We start from the raw sequence: 21,449 nt of genomic DNA, 5'->3' as shown, positions 1-21,449 counted from the left end.
AACAGCTGATACCAAGAAATGCATGGAGACAAAACTGACGCCAGAGAAACCAAGAGGACACAGATGGCGATTCTTCTAGCTTCAAGCTGGAGGCCAGGTCAAGGACAGCCATTTGGTCTGCCTAGCTAGCCCATGAGGGGCTGTAGATCCCTGGACAACACGCAGAGAAGCTTTAGTTACTGAGGACTCTGCACTTCCTGAAAAGGCCCAGCACCCAAAGATTTCACTGCAGGGATTCCCCACTGAAAATATTTAAAACAGTCTCCAATCAAAAGGAATCTGCATTCCCCTCCGGGCTCATGGCTCAGAGCCATGACTCAAGGTAGGGTTAGTGGGTTTGATTGCTCGCTCTGTGCTACTATGACTATGGCCAAGTTACAGCTTTTTCATCTGTAAAATGGGCATAAACAACACTTATTCCACAGCGTCATTGTAAAAACTAAATGAAGAAATGAATATACAACGTTTAGCACAGTGGCTGGAACATAGTAAGTGCTCTCTATAAAACTATGTGACCTTTTATATACACAGGCTGTCTATATCTGCCAATGGAATGTAAGCTCTTTGAGGGGACAGATTTTATGTATCTTTTTCTTTTTTAATTTATTTATTTTTGAGAGAGACAGAGAGACAGAGTGTGGGCAGGGGAGGGGCATAGAGAGAGAGGGAGACACAGAATCTGAAGCAGGCTCCAGGCTCTGAGCTGTCAGCACGGAGCCCGATGCGGGGCTTGAACTCACGGATTGTGAGATCATGACCTGAGCTGAAGTAGGATGCTTAACCGACTGAGCCACCCAGGTGCCCCAGATTTTCTGTATCTTATACAATGCTGAAGCTCTAGCACCTAGAGAAGTGTCAGGCACATAGTAGGTGCTCAATAAGGTTTGTTAAGTGAATGAAATGGGAGCTATTACCATTGGGTTTACAGGATAGTAGAGTCAATGTGGCAGCCTTTTCAGGGAACTGAGAGACTTCAGTATGACTAAACAGTGGTATGAAGGAGTCAGTAAAGAGAATGAAGATCCAGGTCCTGGATCTTTAGGTCCAAGATCTAGGAAAGGTTGAAGAACCAGGGCACAGGGAAGAGACTGACCTCAGAGAAGAGATCTCACAGAGGGCAGAAGTGTCATGACTCAATGACTAGCCGGATATTTGGTTGAGAGAAGGAGAAAGAAGAACTCGCAGATTTCTGGCTCATGTTACCCTCTCAGGTGGATACTGGTGTCATTCACTGAAAGAGGCAATATGGACTGATTTTTTTAGAAATTCAGTGATTTGGGCACATTGAGTTTGAGATGCTCGAGAGTCCTCCAAGAGGAGTTGTCTGGCAGGAAGTTGGGTGTCTGGGTCCAGAGATCAGGAGCTGAGAGAGTCACTGGCACACAGGTGTTCACTGATGCCGTGGAGTAAGAAGTGAAGAAGACCATAACCGAGCCCTGGCAGACATCAGCATTTAAAGGTGGGCACAGGAACAGGAGGTTGCTTGCGAAAGAGACTGAGAAGGAACAATCAGAGAAGTAGGAGAACTGGAAGGGAGTGTGGACAAAGAATTACTGAGGAGAGAGTTTGAAAATGAAGGAAGAAATGAATACTGCCAAATGCTTCAAAGAGGTCAGAAAAAGAAAAGGTCCACCCTTGGATTTGTCAGTTAGTCCTTTCAAGTGATCTGGGCGAGAGCATTTCAGGGAGGGAAGTGGTGGGAGTGGAGAAAGCAATTGACGAGTCTGCACACTCATGTCTGGGCTGGGGCGGGGGCGGTACTCAACTTGCTACCACTCTGAAAGGACAACAATTCTGTAGAAGTAGATGATGATCTATTCTCCTTTGTCATTTATGTCTGGAACAAAGCTTAGCAAGGATGCCTTTCAATCCTACCATCCCTCTCTGGTATTGTAGTAATAAGAATCCTAGGATCTGCCCTGGAAGAGCAGAGAGAGAGGAGCTTTGGAATGTGGGGATACTAGGTACCCAGTTACCCTGGCCAGGAACCCACAAGCTTTCAAAACCCCCAGGAGGCAGTGCAATAGGCCTCCTGTACCTTTTAACGCAGGGGTCCCAAAACATGCAGCTAGGGGCTCTGTCAATATTCCAGACTTCCTGCCTCAGAGAGCTCAGTGGGGTTTCAAAGGCCATCCCTGCACTCTTAAGAATTCAGCCAGCTTGGACCATGGCTAAAAATCACAGATACATACAGTCACAGATACCGTGCACCTCGGCTTTTTGAAAGCAAAGTACATCTCAAAAGACGTTTGTTTTCCCCTGTAGAGATGGGCAAGAGGGCAATTTCTACACCAGTACCTCATTAACCACCACCGGGCATCAGGTAGACCTCTGTACTCTGGCCACTAGCCAGCCTGTCCATGAGACAGCAGCTATGAGAGGAAGCAGAAAGTAGCAGTTAAGCTTGTGGGCTCTGCGGTCGGAGGGCTTGGGTTCGAAACTCGGCTTCATCGCTTCCTACTGTTATGACCTTAAGCAAATGGATGGACTCTCTCCACTCTCATCTTCTCCTGCTTAACACTGGATTAATGACAACACCTATGTCACAAGACTGTTGGGAAGATTAAAATAGGAAAGACAGGGAAAGGTCTCAGCATAGGAACCGCTACATCGAGAGGTGTGGGCTAGCATTGTTGCTACCGCTGTTTCTGCCCTGCAGCACGGCCACTGCCTCAATTTGGATTCTGCTTTCTGCTGAAACTGCCTGCCACGGGCTTACCCTGCCGATGCTGCACTGGCTCCCCATGCCCATGGTTCCAATGGCCACCACCTAAAAGACACGACACTAAATCTTTCACGAAAGCACAAAAAGCGACTCCTACGCACATAGCAAAGTACTGCCAGGAGAATGGGGTGTGTCGATTAAGGTTTTTATCAGTCACATTTCTTTGCTTTGAAATCTACCTTTCCCCCCTGCCCCGGAAACCTACATTTTTAATGTTTATCATGATCTATTCTGGGATCTTTATTCCTTCCTGAAAAAAACTTACCTGTTCATAAGAAAAGTCACTGAGAAAACAGAATTCACTTAGTAAGTGTCTGACATTAAAATTTTCTGGAATGATCAGCATTTACAGCCCCAGGATACAACATCTCATTTCATTCTCTTCACTAATGAGATAAGTAATGCTCAGACTTTTCCAAGATCACACAGTATGTTAAGTGAGAAAGCCGCGAGAACTTTCTGTCTCCAAATCTCATCTCCTTCCAGTCTATCATGTATTGGTCTATGTCAGAATGATTTTTCTACATCAAAATAATTACTTTTCTTCACTCTTTCCATCAAGAGTATTTTATTAACAACCCTCATACCCTCGAGTCTCTCAATTTCCTGAGGGCAGAGATTAATATCCACTCGTAAAACAAATATTAAGTGCCTACTAAGTGTCAAAAGCTCTGCTAAGTGTTGGCAGCCATGAACAAGACCATGTCTCTATGTTGAGAAGTTCACATCCTACTATGGGAGAAGACACATCAATCAATAGTTGTAAGTATGATGACAGAGCTGTGTATGCGGCACTGTGGTGGCACAAGCTGAGGAAAGAGTAACTGGGTGTGTGTAGATGGGTGGGGGTCCGGGAAGACTTTCCCTTCCATGAGACCAACAATGTTCAGAGCACAGCAGGTGCTCAATAAATCTGAGTTGCTTTAAGCCTTATGCCCTCTCTTCCCTATCTCTCTCATTAGAAGAAGATGTCTCAGGGCGCCTGGGTGGCTCAGTCAGTTGAATGTCTGGCTCTTGATTTTGGCTTGAGTCATGACCTCACGGTTCGTGAGATCAAGCCCCACGTCGGGCTCTGTGTTGACAACACAGGGCCTCCTTGGGATTCTCTCTCTTTCCCTCCCTCTCTGCCCCTCACCCCCTCTCAAAATAAATAAACATTAAAAAAAAGAAAAAAAGATGTCTCTAGGCAGGCAAGTCTCAGGGAAAGTAAGGAAGACTTCTCAGGAGACAGTACAAAGGTCTAAGAGGGAACAGGCTGGCTTCCCTGGCAGGACTCTGTAGGCAGAACAGGCTGGCATACTGGCATCCCTTCCATTACCACCGCCTGCTCCCCCACAAGCGAGGCTTGGGAACAGAGTAAGAATGTATGCTTCACACAACACTTGACAATAAAGGAGAAATAAATAAAGTAAAGATTTAATGGTTTATTTATATTGGGTTGTGTCAAAAACTAATACATCAAAACTGCATTAAGGCTTTTTGTGTCAAAATATTAATGCTATCAAAACTAAAATCCTGACTTTACTTAGTATATTTAGTCAAAATATCAAGAAATGCTAGCTACTCACTAGGAAAAAGTAAAGAAACCTCAATCGCAATATCAGGGATCACTCGTAACACCAAGACAACACAAAATACAAACAAAAACAACAACAAAAACCCAGATGGCTATATATATCCATATAAAAAATAAAGTTATAAAAATACTAGAAGAAAGCGTAAAGGAAGGCATATTCATAAACTACCACATATGGATGTGAATCCAGAAACTGCTACGGAAGGCAATTTGCCAATAACTTTCAAAATTTCAAACATCTACAATTGTGATCCAGACATTTTCTTCTTTATTCTAGATGATCTCACGTGTGTAGGAAAAAGTCATTCACTGATGTAATAATACTTGTTGTAATAGAAAAGATTAGAAGTTGCCTAAATGTCCATCAATAGGGAATTAACTAATTAAACTACTATACATCTGCACAATGGAATCCATGTAACATGGAATAAGGGACTTCTGTTTCTAGCCACGATGTGGTAACAGGGATGGGATTTAACCTCTTACCTTAAACAACTAGCAAGCAAGTCAAAATACACGAAAAAACATTTTTCAGACCAGTGCAGGAATGGAGAACCCAAAAAGAGCCCAGTGGTCTTTCAGAGTTGAGATAATGGGTCACAATTCAGAAGACAAAAACGCTAAAATTTGTGAAGACTAGTATAGAGGACAGAGCTGCACAAAAAGCTCCAGAGATCTTCAAAGGGTTCCCTTACCCCTCTGGTAACTATAATAGACTTTCCCCCATGAAAAATCTTTTAAAAACTGGGGGGGCCTGGCTGGCTCAGTCGGTAGAGCATGTGACTCTTGGTCTCTTGGATGTGAGTTCAACCCCCACACTGGGTATAGAGATTACTTAAAAATAAAATCTTTTTAAAATTTTGTCAAAAAATTAAATTGTTGGGGCACCAGGTGGCTCAGTTGGTTAGGCGTCCAACTTCAGCTCAGGTCATGATCCCGCGGTTTGTGAGCTCCAGTCCCATATCAGGCTCTGTGCTAACAACTCAGAGCCTGGAGCCTGCTTCGGATTCTGTGTCTCCCTCTCTCTGCCCCTTCCATGCTCATACTCTGTCTCTCTCTCTCTCTCTCAATATTAAATAAAAGTTGGGGCGCCTGGGTGGCTCAGTTGGTTGGGCGTCCAACTTCGGCTCAGGTCATGATCTCGCAGTCCGTGAGTTCCAGCCCTGCGCCGGGCTCTGTGCTGACAGCTCAGAGCCTGGAACCTGTTTCAGATTCTGTGTCTCTCTCTCTCTCTCTCTGACCCTCCCCCATTCATGTCGCTCTCTGTCTCAAAAATAAATAAACGTTAAAAAAAAAATCTTAAAAAAAATAAAAAATAAATAAATAAAAGTTAAAAAAATTTTTTTTTAATTTAAATTGTGGTAAAATACACATAACATAAAATCTACCATCTTAAACATTTTTTTAAGTAAGCTCTACATGCAGCATGGGGCTCGAACTCATGACCCTGAGATCAAGAGTCAAATGCTCCACCTACTGAGCCAGCCAGATGCTTTCCATCTTAAACATTTTTGACTGTACAATTCAGTAGTGTTAAAGTACATACACATTATTACACAGTCAATCTCCAGAACTCTTTTCATCTTGAAAAAGATGATGAAACTCTATATCCATTAAAGAACAACTTCCTGTTTCCTCTTACCCCCAGTCCCTGGCAATCACGATTCTGCTTTCTGTCTCTATGAATCTGACTGCTCTAGGTACTTCATATAGTGGAATCAAACATATTTTTCTTTCTATGACTGGCTTATTTCACTTAGTATAGTATCTTCAATCTCACACATGTTGTAGCATATCAAAATTTCCTTCCTTTTTAAGGGTGAATAATGTTCCATTGTATAAATATATCACATTTTGTTTATCATTCCATCTCTTGATGGACACTTGGATTGCTCTGGCTATTGTAAGATAATGCTGTTATGAAACGGGTGTACAACTATCAGTGTGAGACCCTGCTTTCATTTCTTTTGGGTATATATCCAGAAATGGAATTACTAGGTCACATGGTAATTACATTTTCTTTTTCTTTTTTTTTTTTTTTTAGGAATTACCATACTGTTCCCATAGTGGCCACACCATTTTATATTCTGACCATGAGTGTACAAGGATTCTGATTTTTCTATATCTTCATCAACACTTGCTATTTTCTTTCTTTCTTTCTCTTTTTTCTTCCTCTCTCTCCCTCTCTCTCTCCTTCTTTCTTTCTTTTTTGATAGCAGCCATCTAATGCGGGTGAGGTATAGCTCATTGTGGTTTTAATTTGCATTTCCCTAGTGATTAGTGATGTTGAGCAGTTTTCCATGTGCTTGCTGGGTCATTTGCTTTGGAGAAATGTCTACTCAACTCCTTTGCCCATTTTTTAATCAGTTGTTTTGCTGTTGTTGAGTTGTAGTTCTTTACATATTCTAAACATAATTCCACATCAGATATATGATTTGCAAATATCTTCTCCCACTCTGCAGGCTGCCTTTTTCTGGTTCATTGCTAAATCACTTTAAATAACTGACTCTTTAAGACAAAAATAAATAAGAACAGTGCCATGTGGATTTACAATATATAGATGTAAAATGTATGACAAAAATAGCACAAAGGATGGGAGAGATAATGGAACTATACTGTTGCAAGGTTCTTAAACTCTAAGTGAAGTCCTATAATATTATTTGAAAATAGATTATAAATTAAAGACATATATTGTAAACTCTAGAACAGTCACAAAAAACATAAACAAAGAATTAAACCTATAAGCCAATACTGAAGGTAAAATGAAGTCATAAAACACATTCAATTTCTGGCTCAACAAGAGCCAGAAAAAGAAAGAAAAAATAAGAAAAACAGAAAACTAATACCAAGATAGATTTAAACCCAACCATATTGATGATTACATTAAATGTAAACGGTATAAGATCTGCAATAAAAGGCAGACATAGCCAAATTGGATAAAAAAGCAATACTCAGCTATGAACTACATTCTGTCTACAAGAAACTCACTTTAATTGTGAAGACACAGTCAAACATAAAAGGACAGATTGTTGTAAACCAGCACCGAGACTCAACTTTTCTGAGGCTCAAGGGTATACACAAACATATGCTTCCCCCCACAACACACACAGAAGTAAAAGTATGGGAAACATATACCACAATGAAGCTAACTCTAAAAAGGCTGGAGTGGTTACATAAATATCAAACAAGGGAGATTTAAGAATAAGGAAAAAAAGGACAATTCAAAATAATGAAAGGATCTATTCACATCAAGGGAATATAATAATCCTAAATGTACATACACTAAATGTCACAGCTTCAAAATATGGGAAGCAAAAACTAATAAATGGAGACCTCAACATCTGTCTGTCAAGAACTGTTGGAAAATCAGTAAGGATATAAGAGACTTGAAAAACACTATCAACCAACGTAATCTAATTGCCATTTATAGAATACCCAATAACAGCAGAAAAATCTCCAAGTGCACACAGAATATTCACCAAAATAGACCATATTTTATCTTATAACTCAGGTCTCAATCAACTTAAAAGTGTTAAAATCCTATGAAAACTATTTTCTGATCACAACAAAAATAAATTAGATATCTGTCACACATGGATATTTGGAACACCCTCAAATACTTGGAAATTAAGCTAAATTTCCAACACTTCAAAAGAAACCATGGGACAAAGTAGAAATCACAAGTAAAGTTAGAAAATATCTTTAACTCAATGAAACTAATAATACAATATCAAAATTTGTGGGATGTACCTGATGCAGTTTATAGAGGGAAATTTATAGCATGAAATCAAGGAATCAAATCAGTGGTCTAACCTTCTATCCCAAGAAACAAACAACAAATTAAACCCCAAATAAGCGTAAGGTAGGAAATAATAAAGATAAGAACAAAAAACAATGATTACAGTGAAAAAAAATACCAATAGAGAAAAATCAATGAACCCAAAAGCTAGTTCTGTGAGAACAATGAAAACAATAAAACTCTAACCAGAAAGACTAGTAAAAAAAAAAGGGAAAATATATAAATGACCAATATCAGGCGTATTATGCCAATACATTCAACAACTTAGAGGAAATCCACAAATTCCCTGTCAGGCACAAACTACCAAAGAAGAAATAGGAAAACCCAAATAGAAATAGAAAAGCTCCAGATCTATTAAAGAAATGTAATTCTTTTTTTTTTTTTAGAAATATAATTCTTTGGGTTTTTTTTGTTTTTGGTTTTTGAGAGAGAGAGTGCGAGCAGGAAAGGGGCAGAGGGAGAGAGAAAGAGAGAGAGAGACAGACAGAGAGAGAGAGAGAGAGAGAATATCTTAAGCAGGCTCCACACCTAGCGTGGAGCCCAATATGGAGTTTAATCCCAGGATCCTGGGATCATGACCTGAGATCAAGAGTCAGACACTCAACTGACTGAGCTACCCAGGTGCCCCTAGAAATGTAATTCTATGTTTTTTTATTAAAAAACTTCCCACAAGGGGATTTTCTTAACACAAAACCTAGGTAGCCCTAGATGTCTTTGCTGGTACATTCTATCAATCATTTAAAGAAAAATATTATCAATTCTATACAAAACTTTCAGGAAAATGCAAATGAAGGAATATTTTCTCACTGATTCTATAATGTCAGCATTACTCTGATATCAAAACCAAAAACGTTACAAAAAAACGACAGACCAATCTCTCACGAACAGAGAAACAAAAATCCTTAATAAAACATTAGTGAATTAAATCCAGAAATATATAAAAGAGAATAATAAATTAGAATAAAATGAAGTTTATTCTAGTATTAAAAGTTTGGCTTAACATTAAAAAAATCAGTCAACGAAAAAAATCACTGTGATTCACTATATTAATAGATTAAAGAAGAAAAGCCATCTGGTCGTGTCAAAAGATGCAGAAAAGGAAGCATTTGACAAAATTTGACATTATTCATTATAAAAATTCTCAACAAACCAGAAATAGAAGAGAATTCCCTCTATCCTAAAAGGGTATCTATGAAAAACCTACAGCTAACACCATAATGGTAATAGACTAAACGCCTTCCCCCTGAAATTGGAAACAAGTCACGGATATTCACTCTCACCTCATCTATTCAACACTGTATTGATGAGTCTAGCCAGTGCAATGAGGCAAGAAAAAGGAAAAAGAGGCAACCAGAATGGAAAGGAAGAAATAAAACTGTCCTTAATAGAAGACATGATTGTTGAGGTGCCTGGCTGGCTCAGTCAGCAGAGCATGTGACTCTTGATTTCAGGGTCATGAGTTCAAGCCCCACACTGGGCATGGAGCCTACTCAAAAAAAAAAAGACATGAGTGTCTACATATTGTGATATTAATGCATGGACAGATATAAAGATCCATGAAATGGAATAAAAATTCCAGAAAGAGCCCCACATACATATGTTTGGCTGATTTTTAACAAATAGGCCAACGTAATTCAATGAAGAAAGAAGTCTTCAACAAATGGTTCTGGAACAACTAAACATACATATGCAAAACTATATACAAGAATTAACTTGATATGAGTCATAGACCTAAATGTAAGAGCTAAACCTATAAAAATTCTAGAAGAAAACACAGGAAAAGACCTTTTGACTTTGGATTAGGGTAAGATTTCTTAGATAAACCACCAAAAGCAAAATCCATAAAAGAAAAAATTTATAAATTAGACTTCATCATGATTAAAAACTTCTGCTTTGTAAAAGATATTGTTAAGACAATGAAAAGGCGAGCCATAGGCTGGAAGAAAATATTTGCAAATCGCATGACAGAGGGCTTCAATCCAGAATATGTAAAGTTGTCTTACATTCAATAAGGAAACAACCAATTTACAAAATGACAAGAGCTTTGACAATTCCTCAGAGATAAAAGAATGCTAAATAAGCACATGAAAATGAAAATGAATATCATTAGTATTACTAAAATGCAAATTAAAACCACAGTGAGATATCACTAAATTTTAGAATAGCTAAAATTAAAAAGACTGATGGCAGAGACGTAGAGCACCTGGAACTCTTATACAACGATGGCAGGAAAGCAACATAGCACAGTCAATTTGGAAAACTCTTTGGCAATTCTTGGGGTGCCTGGGTGGCTCAGTCGGTTGAACATCCAACTCTTGATTTTGGCTTAGGACATGACACCATTCATGAGATCAAGCCCCGCAACAGGCTCTGCGCTGACAGCGTGGAGCCTGCTTGGGATTCTCTCTCCCTCTCTCTCTGCCCCTCCTCCACTCACATTCTCTCCCTCTCAAAATAAATAAATAGACATTAAAAAAAAAAGTTTGGCAATTTCTTATAGAGTTAATGAGACATCCCATATACAAATTTTATGGTGGCTTTTTTTATAATCACCAAAAACTGGAATCTACCCAAATGTCTTTTGACTACTGAGTAGATATTTTTTATTGTTTATTCATTTTTAAACTTTTTAAAATGTTTATTCACTTTTGAGAGAGAGAGCGAGCGGAGTGGGGGAGGGGCACAGGGAGAGGGAAACACAGAATCTGAAGTAGGCTCCAGGCTCCAAACTGTCAGCACAGAACCCAACGTGGGGCTCGAACTTATAGACTGCGAGATCATGACCTGAGCCAAAGTTGGACACTTAACTGACTGAGCCACCCAGGCGCCCCTCAACTATTGAGTAGATAAACAGACTGTTGTATCCATACGATGGAATACCATTCAGCAATAAAAAAGAACTGATACACACAATACATGTATGAACCTCAAATGCATTAGAGTGAATGAAAGAGGCACACTCAAAAGGCTTCATACTATATGATTCCATGAATATAACACTCTGAAAATGCTACAGGAACAGAAAACTGTTCAGTGGTTGACAGGGGTTGGGGGTTAGGGGAGAGGTTAACTACAAAGCAGCACAAGGGAGCTTTCAGGAGGTGATGATGGGAATGCTCTACTGGATTGCTGTGATTACTCAAAGGTGTGCATTTACCAAAACCCCTACAACTACACCAAAAAGTAAGTTTTGCTGCATGTAAATTAAACTTCAATAAGTCTTACTTGTGAAAAAATTATTATACATCCATATAATCATGTTATGCAAGCATCAAATGAATAAGATTACCATGTATGCTGGTAATAGGATGATCTCTAACATATATTGTTAGGAGTAAAAAGCAAGATACAAAACAATAAATACATGATATTTCTATTTATATTACCCAGGCTGTCTGGGTAATAATTGGCTATCTCTGGGGATCTAGAGTGAGAGCAAATACCCCTTTGCACATTTTCAGTTATTATTTTTTTGACCGTATGCTTGCATTACTTTCAATTATAAAAAGTAAAGGGGTGCCTGGGTGGCTCAGTCGGTTGAGCATCCCACTTCGGCTCAGGTCATGATTTCGTGGTTCATGAGTTCTAGCCCCACGTCAGGCTCACTGCCGTCAGTGTGGAGCCTGCTTCAGATCCTCTGTCCCCCACTCTCTCTATCCCTCCCCCAGTGGTGCTCTCTATCTCAAAAGTAAATAAACATTTTAAAATATATATAAAGAAAGAAAGAAAAAAGAAAAAGTAAAAAAAACAAAACAAAACCCAACACCTATATCCAGGCCAAGGAAAACTCGTAGGTGTCTGGCCCAAGGCACTGAGTCAAGTAAACCTAAGAAAAGATGTATAAGAATATGGAACATAATACCAGACACTTACGAGGTGCTCAATAAATAGCTGGGGGAAGAAAAATATTTGGAAGCAAGTCAGAAGGCAGACCCTAGACAAAGAGATCTCTATCTGAACACCAGATATTCAGCAGAGCCCCTGTTTTAGACAAGGAGCTTCCATCACTCCCATTAGAAAAAGAAAAGGAGCATAAAAACCACATATTCTGGATCTACTTTGGGGCAAGTTGTTTCTCAGGCTTCCTCGGCAAGCACGTTGTATGCCCTAACCTCAGCCTTCTCAGGGATGGGATGTAAGCCCTTCCCCCAGTGAACGGACCCCACCCCAGGAGGCCACCCCAAGGGCTCCCCTGCGGTCCAAGTGCTGCATCCCCACTCCCAGAGGGTCCTGAGCGGCCTTTCCTCCAGCTCCTCTAAGTCAGACACTCCGATAACTTTCTGAAGGAACAAAATGACCCTGGCAGTCTCACTACACTCCAGACTGCAGACAAGCCCATCTTGGCACATCAGGTCCTTCTCCACACTGTAGCTTCATGGAAAGAAAACTCAAGAGGAAAAGGCAGATATGTAAGCAAGGCCCCTCAGCAGAATGTGGTCAAAGAAACTCCCAGGGTTTGGCACAGTTTCTTCCAGCAAGCTTGGTTATCAGGAAATCAGGAACTCCAGAATGCAAAACGGACAAAGAGAGAAGGTGCCAGAACAGCCAGGCCAGGCTCAGAAACCTCTCTTTGTTCCCTGCTTTATTTGGATATGCTTCCCTGAAGCCATGTAGTTTTGATGCTATGACTTGGAGCTTCTATGCTGAGGAGGCTTATCTGGCTGCCTCTGGGTACCTGGCTTCCAAGGAGTGCCACGCAGGTTCTACCTGTCCCCTCCCCTCCACAGAAACAGGCTGTGCTGGCAGGTGCAAGCTCCAGAGACAGGACGGGGGTAAGGTATAGCAAGGGCACAGAGTGGGACTGGGGTAGGAACCGACCCGAAACAAGTCCTCTCCAGGTACCCACAGACTCAAGGACACAGGGCAGTAAGTTACACCAGAATTTCGCTTTCTCAGAGCACATCACTTGCACAGCATAGAGTTTCTGACTCCTGGGCCATGGACCAGGCTGTCTGGGCAGCGGGAAGAAATAGGAACACTTACCGAGGAAAGATGGCAGTCATCAAGGCTGAAGCATAGCCAGGCTTGCAAGCTCCCTCTGAAAAGTTTGCGTATTTGGTGGCTAACTCAGCAGGCCTATGGGAAGAAAAGGAAAGTCACAGCTTGCCAGGCACTGAGCAGTCAGTGGGGTATTAGTTCTTAAAGAGCTGTAGCTGTTTGAACCTTGAATAACGCTTCATTCTCTACAATCAGCCTTTCAGCCCCTTTTCCACACCAAGGCTTCGGGGCGGGGGGAGGGGGGGAGTGGGGAACCCAAACCAAAAATTCTAAAGGAATATAGGTAGATAAATTAGCAAGGCCCCTGTACAGAATTTGGCAAAAGGAACTTGCTGGGTTTTGCAGCAAGCTTAATACCAAGGAAATCACGAACTCCATCCAGGCTCCCAGACTAGAAATATGGAGCCTGCAGACCTAGGGAGAGAGCTGCCCAGGCTTTGACAGTCACAGGCACCTGCCCTTTCAAGCTTCATTGTGGGGTTGTACACGCCCAGCCACACCTGCCTCTACTCTCTCCACATATACTATGATCCCGCCAGTGGGAAACACTCTCAGTATCCTGAATATAGGTCAAATATATGTTGGGACTATTGCTGTAACCGTTAGATGTTTAGTTGAGGATGCTCTGCTGCTTTCCTATTCTCTTTGCCCAGAATGTTCCTCCTTGTCCTTCTCCACCTGGCTATGCCGACTGGTCCTTCACAACTAAGCTTAGGTCTCAGCTTCACTGGGAGTAACTCCCTGGCCCCCAGGTTGGGCTAAGTGCCTCTTCTGTGCTCCACAGTCTGTCCCCCGTCACCCACATTACATGCTTATCCCCAGAGGCACTTGCCATACTATACTGTAACTGTTGGTAGTTTGTCTCCCTCATCATACTGTGAACTCCCAAGGTCAGAGTCTGATTTAACCCTGCATCCCCAGTACCTTGTGCAGAGATGGGCCCACAGAAGATGCCTATAATTTTCTGAAGGAACAAAATGACTCTGATAGTCTCATTGCACTTGTACTGAAAACAAGACAGTCTCGAGAGCCCACAAGCCCTCTAGAGTGTTTGCTGCATATTTGCTGAAAATTTTTTCAGAAGACCTGTGTGTTCCAGCCCCGGCTTTGTTGCTGTGTGACTGTAGTCGAGTCACTTCACGTCTTTGGGCTTCATTGCCCTTATGTGTTCGATGTGGGGCTAGAGTCACCGCCTTGCCACCAAAATCCGTGCCAGTGCAGTTTAGAGAAAACCGCCGTGGAAGAACAGGACACATTCAGCGACTGCTGAGGCTGGCGGCCCTGCATGCTGGGGCACCTGAGAGAGCCCTGGCTGGCTGCCAGTTCCCAGGCCCAACCTCCCCCGCCTCCACCCTTGGGCCTGCCGCCAACATGCTGGTGCCCAGCTGCTCTACTGTGCTGGGGCCCCCCGTGGTAAGTCTTCCCTCGGGGCTGCTGCAGGAACTGGGTGGGGCAGGCCTGGGGGGAAGGGGGCTGGCGCCTATACTAGACAGCCAGAAACGATGATGCCACTGCCTAGCATGTGTCATGTGTGATTCACTCCTATGCCCCTGCGGGCCTAGCCCAGGGCCTTGCACAGAGTAATTGCTCACTGAATTTAGACAAACCCATCTGTATCCGTGTGCGTTTCTTCTGGAAATCTACAATTGTTTTTAGCATTGCCTACCAGTGAAATGTAAAGCCCGAAATGCAAATACAAATGCTGAGTAATAAGCCAGAGTCGAGACTTTATTTGGTAGGCAAAAGAAAAGTCAGAGGTTTAACAAGAGAATTTACGTAACAGTATTTTCTTATATAAACAACTGTATTTCCGAAACAAAACAGAAACTTCAGCATACTTCGTGAACTTGAGGAAAGCTCTGAGACTAGGTGCAGTGACTGAAATACAGATTTTTTTCAATTACGTCTTCAACAGCCATGTGAGTAGGTGCTATTAGTTATCCACTTACACGTGAGCCCAGAAAGAGAAAGAGACTTATCCAAGATCCTATAGCGCGTAAGTGGTAGACATCAGTAAAGGAGCTCTTCACATGGAAGTACCACCAGTGCGGATCGTGGTAAGGGCCATCACAGAGGGAAGCACAGAGTCCAGGGACAGCACATAAGTGGTGAGCGCCAATGGACAGGGGTAGAGAAGAGGGTCAAGAAAGCCTCACACAGCTCTCCGACAGCGTGTCTACAAGCAGTGAGGTGTTGTGAGTCTCCCAATCCCCCACTCTCTGTGTCCTGCCTTGTAGCAGTGGATTCCTGTGCTCTTCCTGAATTCCAGAAAGTTTCACACTGAGGACGAAAGACGGACAGCAGCTGCCCCTCTAACACGGTGTACCACAGACACAGATATACAACAACAGATAAACCTTTGGCCCCATCTTTCCTCTCTCTGGCTTACATCGTCCACCTCTGGCAAGGTGCTTCTGGAATAAGGGCTATGGGCAGTCCAAGATCCATGGACTCAGGTAATCTATCATGGAAAAGAGGGGGGCACCGGCCAGCTGGAGCACAAGGAAGCCAGAACCTACCCCGGAAGGCTCTTCCCATGACAGTGCAAGGTAGTCAGATGTCAAGGATGAGCACCTCTAAATCAACCCCCCCCACCTCCATTTAGAAAGCAACAGTAACTTCTAAAACATACAGCCCCGGGGACAGTGGGCCATGTCAAGTTATTACCAAATTAAAATGCCTTAGCAATGGCCTCCTGACTATCCCAGTGGGAGAAGAATAGGGGGAGTGTTGGGGATTCTGAGTCATACAGCAGGCTGGGACCTCTGGGGCAGTTAGCGGTCAAAACCACCAAGATTAACAGTCGCCAACTCCTTCAGGCCAGAATAGTTAGTTTCTCTAAGGCACTCACACTCCAAATGCCAGGAGGCCCCCACAGATGTCTGATCAAATCATTCAGCCCTTGTTCCTCTCAAACTCTGCAGCTGGCCTTTCATTTTGGGAGATTTAGCATTTCAACCAGTAAGAGCACCCATTGTCCTGCAAACGTGACGACCAAGCCCCTGGGGTGAAGAGTGTAAACCACTGTACTCAAGAGGAAATCCAGATGGACAGACTGGAACCCAAAAGAAGGAACCAAACATCCACTCCCCTGCTTCACCCCAGAGCATGGAGTTTAAGGATCAGGCCAAGCAAAGGGTTGTAAATGAGAAGAGCATAGGATCTGGGATCAGAAACTTCAGTGTCCAGGGGACACTGGCAAGTTGTGTGACCTTGGGCAATGATGAAACTCTGATTCTCAGCTTTCTCATCTGCAAATGGGAACCACTCACTTCCCAGGGATCTTGGGAGGATGTGGCGAGAAAGTGCACGTGAAGGGGCTGGCTGTCCTACAGAGTGCCACCCAAATGTTATGTGAAAGATGAGATGCCAGAGGCAGGCATCGGATCATGGAGGCTTTGAACACTTGGCTCTAGTTTGAATTCTGTGGTAGGGGAGGGTCACTGAAGGATTCCCAGAGGGCGAGTGCTCTGACCAACGTGTGCATTTTTAAGGATCAATGTCTGGGAGGCGAGGAGGCAGCGAGAGGCTGAAAGGAAAAGTCCAGGAGACAGACACTAATCTGGAGAGAGTGCTCTCTCAGTTGCCGAGGGGAGGAAGTGTCTCAAGAAGGACACAGGAACCAACCCAGTGCAACACAGTGGGAGGCCTGGTGAGGTGTGGCCATTGGATCAACAGCTGGCTTTGGCAACAGGGAGGTTACTCTTGACCTTGACAAAAGCTGGTTCACTGGAGAGTGGGGGTGAAATGCTGATTTCATTGGGTTTAAGAGAACACAGAAAAAGTGGAGTCATGGAATACAGACTACTATTTTTAGGAGTTTTGCTATAAAGGAAGACACAGAAATGGGGCAATGAGGGAAGAAGCAGGGAGAGACGTTTTTGAGGTTAGAAATTAGCTTAGCATGTTTGTAAGCTGGCTGGAATAAGAGGGAAATTCCTGATGTGATAGAGAGAGGATGGCCATAGGAGAAATGTCCTAGAAGAGGTGAGGGGGGAAAGGACCTAATACAGAAGTAAGAGGGTTGGCCTTCCTCTGCTCGCCCTGCCCTGCCCTGCCCTGGCCCATGACTACCTCTTTATCTTGCAACACTCAGTTTAAGCACCACCCCTTTATGAAACTTTGTAAAAATTTTTTCCCCTCCCTGGCAGAACCAACCTACCTGCCTGTGGACCCCATTTCGCTTTGCTGACTTTCACCTTAGCTCGCTCACTTGTTCCCACACTCTTCTCTCCCTTCCTCCTTCCCTTCCTCCCTCTCATTCATTCATGCATGCATGCATGCATTCATGTAACAAATATTTAGAGGCGAAAGAGACACTCTGCTTGGATTTGTAACCTGGCTCTATCCCTTCCTCGCTGTTTGACTTTGGGCATGTTATTTAATTGCTCTGTGCCTTAACTTCCACATCTTGAAAAACTGGGATTATACTCATACAATTGTACTGAGAATTATGTTAAGAATAAAGTGTGTTTAACTAACTAGAATTAAAAAAAAAAAAAAAAAAAAGACATGACAGGGGCACCTGGGTGGCTTGGTCATTTAAGCATCTAGCTCTTGGTTTCAGCTCAGGTCATGATCTCATGGTTCATGAATTCAAGCCCAGCACTGGGCTCTGCGCTGGCAGGAGGAAGCCTGCTTCAGATTCTCTCTCTTTCTCTCTCTGCCCCTCCCCCACTTGTGCTCACTCTCTCTCTCTCTCTCTCTCAAAATAAACTTAAAAAAAAAAAGACATGACAAATAAATACAAAAACAAAACAACAACAACAACAAAAAATAAATTGCATCCAGGTCTTTGCGTAGCTTAATGTTCATTTGTTTTAATCACTGAATATTATTTAATTGTATGGATGCCCCACTCTTCATGTATCCATTCACCTTGACAGATATCTTGGCTCCTTCCAGTTTTTGATGATTTTGAATAAAATTGCTACAGTTATTTATATTTTAAAAAAGATAATAAAGTGCTTACTACAATGCCAAGGCACTTGGTTTTCTCTCAATACATATTAACTGTAACAGCCTTGTTGTTGTTGTGTTCCAGACACTGGCCTGGGATTAGGGATACGATGATGACTAAGACCTGGTTATAGCCTAGCATTGACCACACTAAAGAGTAACTATCCATTTAAATGATCTTTCTCTCGTACACCACGAAAACTGAGTGTGGTGCATGGCACAGAGTACCATGCGTATTGGACTGAACTCAACTGATTACTTTGACAACTGGAAGGTTAATTAATAAAAAGTGGGGGGGAAGCAGTGGTGATGGCTGGGGGAAATGGAGATGGGACTTTGAGGGTTCTTCCTAGGCCTCTATATTCCAGTCAATGATCTAATTTCTAGAACCCTCCCAGAAAGGACTGAAATCAGATCAGCCCCCTACTATGTCTCTTCCTTCATTCAGACACTAGTTCACTGATGTAGAGTACAGGAACTGGCCATGAAAATGAAACAAGACCACATAGAGAACACTCAACACAATGCCTGACAAGGAACAGTTAATAAATATTAATGTCCTTTCATGCAAGCATAGTTATTTAATCAAAGCTGGCCAACATTACTGTTGGAGGACTTGCACGAACACACAGATGAGAACCCTCAGCCCAGGGTGGGTCCGACCACTGCTTCTTCAATACTCTCTTCTCTGACCTTCCTGATGGTGCATTTCTCCATTTACTAAAGGGCTGTTCCTGGAACAGGACTTGGGAAATGGCAGAAGCAGCTTAGATTAGTTTTAGTAATCCTATTCTGTCATTAAACATTTTCATTTTTATTTTTTTCTGAAGTAGACTTCATGTAAGGAAGGGTACTTAATACTGCCACAGATCCTTTCAAGTTCCAAGATGGAAACTTTTCTCCTTAAGGACAATTTCTATCTCCTCTGACTACCTCTTCTGTCTGACTTCATTATTATGGATCTGCTGGCTCTTCCTACATTATCATTAGTCTCTTCATTTACCCACATTCGGGAGTTGTGGATTCATCCTTCCCTGGGCATCACCAACCGTCTGCTCTTGTGAACTCCCAATGCAGACCAGGGCTTCCATATAGGTTCTGCCCCACTTACAGTGACCTATAATAAACTTGGCAGCACTGGCTTATGTCTCTTTCATCACGTTAAGGCAGAGGGACTGCTTCATCTGAGCCATGTGGAATTTGTGGTATTTCTCAGCTCTAGAGGACCTGCCTTTCAGCTCTTGCTACTTACTGCGCACCGTAATACCTTTTCAACACACCAGGCCACTCTGCTGTTTGATCAGTGACTCTGGAGCTGACATAACTGCAGTTTATTTTTGTCTCCAGGATCTTATCATTTATGTCATTTTGGCTGGGAAGACGTCCTCCAGTAATCTCTTGCAAACGCGTTAGCCTGAACTGTATAGGCAATGCTCACAGAGACTCTCCATCAGGGATCTATTGGAAATGCTCCAATTCAATTTTGTTTCTACATTTCATTTATTTGGAAAAAAAAAAAAACAAACAACCACATCCTCTTTAAGGATGGTAGTGGAAAGAACATGGAAACTAACATTTATTGAGCACAAGCCATGTGCTAATAGTTGACCTAGTTTTTTAATTTAGCTTTACAATAATCCTCTAAAGCAGTACAGCCCTTAGATTCAGGCATGAGTCCAAAAGAAGACATGGTTGGAAGATGTACTGTTCTATTTTTAACACTATAAAATTTCAAATGATAAATTTTGATAGGGTTTGCACTGAAACTGTTGATTGCTTTGGGTAGTCGACATTTTAACAATATTAATTCTTCCAATCCAAGAGCATGTAATACCTTTGCGTTTATTTGTGTCTACTTCAACTTCTTTCATCTAAGTCTTATAGTCTATTGGTACAGGTCTTTCACCTCCTTGGTTAAATTTATTTCTAGGTATTTTATTCTTTGAGGCAACCGTAAACGGACTTTGAAGGAATTTCTCTTACTGATAGTTATTGCTGCATGAAAATGCAACTGACTTTGTGTATTAATTTTGTATCCTGCGCCTTTACTGAGTTTGTGTATTAGTTCTAACAGTTTTCCGGTGGAGTCTTCAGGATCTTTTCCATATAATATCATGTCATCTGCAAATACAGACAGTTTCACTTCTTCCTTTCTGATGTGGATGCCTTTATTTCTTTTTCTTGCTTGTTTTGGCTAGGTCCTCAAATAGTATGACGAAGAAAAATGGTGGGAATGGATATCCTTATCTTCTTCCTGATCTTAAAGGAAAAGCTTTCAGCTTCTTTGTTGAGTATGGTGTTAGCTGTGGGCTTGTCATTTATGGCCTTCATTTTGTTGAGGTAAATTCCCTCTATACTCACTTTTTTGACAGCTTTTATTATGAACGGATGTTGAAATTTGTCAAATGCCTTGTCTGCATCTATTGGGATGATCATTTAATTTTTATCCTTCATTTTGTTACTGTGGTATATCACACTAATTGATTTGCGATGGTAAACCATCCTTGCGTCCCTGGAATAAATCCCATTTTAGTCATGGTGTGTGATCTTTTCAATGTATTGTTGAATTTAGTTTGCTAAAATTTTGTTGAGGATTTCTGCATCTATGTTCGCAAGGAAAACTGGCCTGTAATTTTCTCTTCTTGTAGTGTCTTTGTCTGGTTTTGATATCAGGGTAATACTGGCCTCATAAAGTGAGTTTGGAAGTGTTCCCCACCCCCTCTAGTTTTCGGAAAAGTTTGAGAAGAATTGATATGAATTCTTCTTTCGATGTTTGGTAGAATTCGCCAGTGAAGCCATTTGGTCCAGGACTTTTGTTTTCTGGGAGTTTCTAACGACCAATTCAATCTCCTTACTAGCAATTGGTCTGTTCAGATTTTCTATTTCTCCATGATTCAGTCCCGATAGGTTCAAATGATAAACTTAACATGACTAGAAAACTAACTGCAATTCACATTTCCCCTGCATACTCTGGGTAAGACTTGCATTTGTGGCCATTGTCAACAAAGCACAGTCACAACCTTTGAGAGTCAATGGAAGCCAGTATTCACGGGCAGCACAAAGGATAAAGATAATGAAGCATCATGAGTAATGATATAACTAGCATGACATAAATGGTACTGGAGAACTGAAGAGAAAGAAGATCTATACTGTTTCCATTCTTTTTTTTTTTAATTTTTAAATGTTTATGCATTTTTGAGAGAGACAGACAGACAGAGAGAGCGAGCAGAGGAGGGTTAGAGAGAGACGGAGACACAGAATCTGAAGCAGGCTCCAGGCTCCAAGCTGTCAGCATAGAGTTTGACTTGGGGCTCAAACCCATGGACTGCAATATCATGACCTGAGATGGTTGGAAGCTTAACTGACTGAGCCACCCAGGCGCCCCTATACCA

At 42.0% G+C, this 21,449-nt stretch overlaps 1 protein-coding gene across 2 annotated transcripts in view; it reads right to left on the bottom strand.

Moving 5' to 3' along the window:
• ST3GAL3 (ST3 beta-galactoside alpha-2,3-sialyltransferase 3) overlaps positions 1-21,449 on the bottom strand; it is a 199,710-nt gene that overhangs the window by 63,956 nt on the left and 114,305 nt on the right. For both annotated transcript variants that reach the window (XM_042996880.1, XM_042996879.1), the window contains exon 5: positions 13,084-13,176. In XM_042996880.1, the coding sequence (XP_042852814.1) occupies positions 13,084-13,176 (93 nt within the window). The remainder of the gene's footprint in view (positions 1-13,083; positions 13,177-21,449) is intronic.

The sequence above is a fragment of the Panthera tigris genome, chromosome C1 (genome assembly GCF_018350195.1).
Source record: "Panthera tigris isolate Pti1 chromosome C1, P.tigris_Pti1_mat1.1, whole genome shotgun sequence".
NCBI lineage: Eukaryota > Metazoa > Chordata > Mammalia > Carnivora > Felidae > Panthera > Panthera tigris.
The sequence above is the reverse complement of the archived record's forward strand: the minus strand, read 5'-3'. Positions and strand labels throughout refer to the sequence as shown.